The sequence below is a fragment of the Tupaia chinensis genome, unplaced genomic scaffold, assembly GCF_000334495.1.
Source record: "Tupaia chinensis unplaced genomic scaffold, TupChi_1.0 Scaffold000514_1, whole genome shotgun sequence".
NCBI lineage: Eukaryota > Metazoa > Chordata > Mammalia > Scandentia > Tupaiidae > Tupaia > Tupaia belangeri.
The window spans coordinates 11994-18000 of NW_006160027.1; the positions used below are offsets into that span (position 1 = coordinate 11994).

Below are 6007 nucleotides of genomic sequence, written 5' to 3' on the forward strand. Positions count from 1 at the left end.
CTGAACCCACTCATCTACAGCTTGCGAAACAGAGAGATGAAAGGAGCTTTGATTAAATTATGGCAGAGAAAAGTGGCTTTACACTCAGTCTGACTTGTTGAAAAGTCCCGTGACATTTGATCATTGTCCAACTGAACTGTATTGAAATTTAATAAAAATAGTTTGAATATATTACTATGAATATATTTAATTTGTAGAGTTCTTCAAATTAAAAAATATATCAGTGTATTCTTTTTCAATAAAATATTGTTGCCATTCTTTTTTAATAGATACCTTAGTTTTCATAGCATGATATGGCAGTCTATTCTGAATTTGTTTTATGAGCAGCTAGGTAATTACTGGATTATTGTCATTAGAATGATGCTTTAATACACACCTAGATCCACATGTTCATGTGTAGTGATGCTTTTATATCTGTGTGGTAGACGCCTCCAAGTAGGACCAATAGGAAGAAGAGTATATATGCTTATGAATTTATTTGTATTCTTACTTATTTTAATTGCCGGGGCACTTGTACTCGCCAGAGCAGCAGAGAGTGATAGAAGGAGAAAGCACTCCTGATGTGGCATAGTCCCACTGCAATCTTTTCTTTTTCACTTCTCTTTCTGTCAAGATTTTGGACACAAATGCACATGCATCTGACATTTTTAAGCCACTGGGGCTGGGATTTGAACCACAGTTGGCCATGTGGGTTCCAACTCCCTTAACTACTAAGCTAAGGAGCTGGCCCATGTGGTTATAAATCTTAATAGCTATTGCAGAATCACTTTCAAAGTGACTGTGATTATGTCAGACTGACCTTAAGGCCTGCCTACTGTGCTTCGCTAAGACAGTAGAGCTTTATGAGACCAACAAATAGAATGATGAGATTTTAATTTCTGGAGTGGAAATATGTTCCATGAATGAGTGAAAAATAAATGCATCGAGGGAACCAGCAGTTAGCGTAATGGCTACGTCGCTGGATTCCCACGTAGTCGACCGCGGTTCGCATCCCGGACCCGGTGGCTTAAAACTCACGCCGGGCGCGTGTGCATGCGTGCCCAAGATCCCGAGAGGAGAATGGAGGAGAAGGGATTGCGGCGTGACCATCCCCTCTGGGGGGTGATTTCTCGCTTTCTGTCTCTCTGTCTCTCTCTGTCTGGCGAGCGCACGTGCCCTATAGCGAAAACCCCTCAAAAAAAAAAAAAAAAGCATCGAGTTTAGAGGCCCAAACCGATTCTTTTTCTTTCTTTCTTTCTTTCTTTCTTTCTTTCTCTTTCTTTCTTTCTTTCTTTCTTTCTTTCTTCTTTCTTTCTTTTTGCTACAGGGTGCATGCACTCGCCAGAGACAGAGAGACAGAAAGTGAGAAATCATCCCCCTGGGTGGATGGCCACGCTGCAATCCCTTCTCCTCCATTCTCCTCTCAGGATCTTGGGCACGCACACACATGCACCTGGCATGAGTTTAAGCCACGGGGTCCGGGACTCCAACCACTGTCGACTAAACGGGAGTCCAGCAACATAGCCATTACACTAACTGCTGGTCCCACCAAACCGATTGTATTTTATGGTATCACAAATACAAAACCAGATTTCTTGAGGTATTTTTCAAATACTCATTTAATGTTGGTAATCAAAAAATTGTTAGGTTGTCCAAAAAGTCATGATGTACGTTTTTATGTTTTTCTGTGCAGAAATGCATCATGACTTTCCCAACAACCTCATATAATACATGGGAAGTTTCCTGAATTCTCGCTTGATAGTATTAATATATTTTTCACATATAGACCACTGTTTTAGAGACTTTCGTTAAATTTCAATTTGTAGGTCAAAATGACCCTCAGTTACTTTTATCAAATGTTTATTCTTTTTTTAAATTTATTTATTTATTTTTTTATGAGAGAGAGAGCAGGAAAGACAAGCACCTTGAACAGTGTTATGCTGTGATTCCCCACCCCACCAGCCTTTCCAGCCAGTCTGGTTTGCACAAACTGATGGGGAAAACTGGACCTGCAATTTCCGTATGGATCTGGCATCACTTGAGCAGTGTTACTGCTGTACCACTGAGCAGCCCAAATACTTTGTTTATAAACAATGAATGATTCATTTTGTCTCATTTCTCAAATCAAATAACCAATTATTAACCAATTGTGCCTGTTTTCTAGGGTCCTTGAATCACACATGACCTTTTCAGAATGAACAATTTCATTCATTGCAAAATTTGGAACATTTCATTCTTTCTTCTTGTTGTGATGCTGCTATGAGAGAATGGTGAGGAACCTCTTTACTGAATCTACGTCATGTGGGCTCCTCTTGCCCGTAATGTCGGCTCCAGGGGTGACAATGAAGACGAAAAACACTATTTGTTTTGGAAGTTATCATTCAGTTGTGGGAAAAACTACTTTTTATCTACCACCACCTTTGCCAAAAAGTGAGATGTGGAGGTGAAAAATGTATTGGCTTTTCACCAAAAAAAAAAAACCAAAAAACAAAAAACAAAAAGAGGTCACCAGAGAGTTGAAACAAGCTTGAGAAATATCCAAACGTTGTGTAATATTCTTTTTGTTAGGTCCTGAAGTAGGTATCAGCACACCCTTTCATTGGATTCTGCCTCTCATTATGCTGAAATTAACTTCCTATTACTCTTTTTAAAGATTTATTTATTTATTTATTTATTTATTTATTCATTCATTCATTCATTTTAATTTGACGAGAGAGACACACAGAGAGGAGAGAGGAAAGTGAGAAAACAAGCCAACAGGTCCAGGATTTGAACCATGGTTGGCCATGTGGGAGTGTCCAGTGGCTTAACCACCACATCACCTGCTGGTCCTGACTTCCTATTACTCTTACAGGGACCAATTAAATAAGGGCCTCTCCAGGAAAACAAAATATTTGAAAGCAGAAAAAGAAACAAACAAAAACACAGGCACTTATTTTAATTTTTACTCTTTGCTTTATTCATTCAAACACTGATTTGATAAATTTTGTTAAGAATGACTTAATGTAAATACCTGGGTCTCTGTCATTGAGAAATTCACAGTTTGTTGGAAGATCACTTGACTTTTATTGTATTTATTTATTAAAAAAAAAAATAGACCAGAAGGAGACAGAAGACTTTTATTGTATTTATTTATTAAAAAAAAATAGACCAGAAGGAGACAGAGAGAATGAGAGAGAGAATGTGAGAAACCAAGCCTCCAGGTCTGGGATTCGAGCCATGGTCAGCACTGTGGGAGTCCAGTGCCTTAACCATTACACCACCTGCCAGCCTCAGAACACTTGACTTTTAGAAAATACAGAAGTAAATCCTTTCCTCTTTCTCTAGAAGTTAAATTGGCATTGTTTGGTTACATACACAATGATTTCAGAGACACACTGAATTTTCATTTGGTAATAACTTTCGCAAAAAATAGCTGGTCCCGGTGGACCTAGTTTATGATTCTACTTGGAACAGTAGCAATTCTGGCAACACTAGATTTTTAAAAAATAATTATTTATTTCACATGAGTTTTGCCAGAGAAAGACAGAGACAGTGAGAGAGGGAGAGTTAGAAGGCAAGCCACCAGATCCAGGACTCGAACCATGATAACCCATGTGGGACTCCCAGTGCCTTAACTACTACACCACCTGCTGACCTCAACACTAGCACTCTCTCTCTCTCTCTCTCTCTCTCTCTATCTATCTATCTATCTATATATATATAAAATTTCATTTTGTTTTATACATTCAATCACATATGTCATGTAGCTTGCAAAGTGAATAGTCCAACATGTATACTAGGATACGTCTAACCATGTTTCTCTAGTTCTGAGGTTGACACCAAGGTTTCAAACCAATCAACAAGGACATGAAAAAAAGTAAGCTTAAAAAAATGGAAATCTATTTCCATTTCCAGGGCCCAGTAAGTGGCATGGTAATTAATGCACTGGAATCTCATATTGCCAACTTCAAGTCTTGGATCTGGTGACTTGTCAATCACACTGGGCATGTGTGAGTAGGTATCCAAAATCCTGAGGTGAGAATGGAAGAAAAGGAATTGTGGTGTGGACAGTCCCCTGAGGGGGTGTTTTTTTTTGTTTTTTGTTTTTTTTTTTACTTTTCCTCTCTCTGTCTCTTTCTGGTTATGTACGTGCCTTATAGCAAAAACCTGAAAAAGAAAAAGAAAAAGAAAAGTAAATGACTCTCTGCTTAAAATACTTCAGTGGGTTTCTACAGTATTTAGTTGTACAAAAAAACAAAAAACAAAAAACAAAAAACAAACCCAAAAACAAACAAACAAAAAAACCCCTTTTAAGTTGGATATGAAAACTTGCTTGATTTATCCCCTGCCTTGTTTTCCGTTTCATGCCATCCTCTCTGCCCACTTGCTTACTCATTTCCCCACCCACACTTTCTAGTGAAACTTCTGCCTTCAGTTTATGAAATCATTACTTCACCCTCACCTAGAGCTATAAAAACATGACCCTCTCTTCATCTGAAATGTTTCTCAACTGACTTCTCAGATGACTAATTTATACCTTTTCTTCAGATCGCCTTAAAATGTCATTTCCTCAAGCTGGCCTTTCTTGACTTCCAACCCTCAACTTTGCTTTCCACACCATTCTTCTCTAAACATCTGGTCCTTTCTCTATAGCTCTTTACCTTAATTTTATTTTGAGTAGTAGGAAGGACTTTATTTATTTTTAATGGTACTTCACACTAGTTGCTCAGATAATAAGCAATAATGTTTGTTCTGTGACCTAAGTGGGGAAGGAGGAGACACCCTTGGCTTTAGCAAGACAAAGTTCAGGAGAAATGCTTCAAAGAAGTTAAGTTTGGCCCAGCTTGGGTGGCACAAGTGGTAGAGCACTTCTGCAGAAGGCTGGGACCACATGGGAGGCCTGGGTTCTGGTCCAACCAAAAAACCATCTTGCTTTGGCATAGATAATGATTTGTCTCCCAAAGGTTCATGTTTTGGAATTTGGTTCCCAATATAAAAGCATTGAGAGGAGGTGAGATATTTAAGCAGTGAAGCCTAGTGGAAGATGTTTGGATCATGGAGGCATCATCCTCATGAATGGATTAATTATGTCTTACTAGATTAAGTTTTTATGTAGAAAAATACATCATGACTTTTCTGATGACCCAGTAGCTCTTGTGAGATGGAATATGTTCTTGTAAGGGCAGATTGCTATAAAAGGAAGATGGCTGCTTCTAGATCTCTTCTCTGCACATTTCTCCTGACCTTCCTGCTTCTGCCGAGTGTGTTGTGATATAGGGCCAGGGGTGATCAGATGCTAGTCCCATGTTCTTGAACTTCTCAATTATCAGAATTGTAAGACAAATAAACCTCTTTTTTTTTTTTTTTTTAATAAATCACCTAGTCTCGGGTATTTCTGTTACCAATGCAATAACAGAGAAAGATACATGAGTTAAACAGTCTTCCCGTTTGTATTTCTTTGTTTTCTAAATCTGAGGAAGGTATTAAAATGCTACATTCTGGGCTTGGGCCATAGCTCAGTGGTTAAGGGAGCTGGATCCCATATGGTGGACCACTGTTCAAATCCTGACCCCAGTGGCTTAAAAAACATGTATACCTAAAATATTGATGTAAAGGAAGAATAGGGGAAAAAGGATTGCAGTGTAACCATGCCCTGTTGAAGGGGCACATTTTTTTTTTTTCTTTCTCGAGTGAGCCTATGCATCCTCTTTCAACAACAAAAGCATTAATTATATAGATTTATTTGGGTAGGATTGCCATTTTGATTATATTAAGTCTCCCAATCCAGGAACATGGGATGTCCTTCCACTTCTTTGTGTCCTTTTCAATTTCTTTTTAAAGATTTCTATAGTTTTCCTTGTAGAGGTCTTTGACTTCTTTGATTAGTTTTATTCCTAGGTATCTTATACTTTTTGTGGCTATGGTGTATGGGATTACTTTCTTCAATTCCGCCTCTGCTTGTTGTTTGTATATAGAAGTGCTATAGATTTTTGCAAGTTAATTTGTATCCTGCCACTTTACTCTCTGCATTTATTGCTTTGAGAAG

The 6007-nt window shown here is 38.2% G+C and overlaps 1 protein-coding gene across 1 annotated transcript in view; it reads left to right on the top strand.

Annotated features, from left to right (window-relative positions):
• Positions 1-93, top strand: part of LOC102478918 (olfactory receptor 10A3) — a 972-nt gene extending 879 nt beyond the window's left edge. The window contains exon 1 of the mRNA XM_006156703.1: positions 1-93. This exon is cut by the window's left edge and continues 879 nt beyond it. Within this exon, the coding sequence (XP_006156765.1) occupies positions 1-93 (93 nt within the window).
• The last annotated feature ends 5914 nt before the right edge of the window (positions 94-6007 follow it).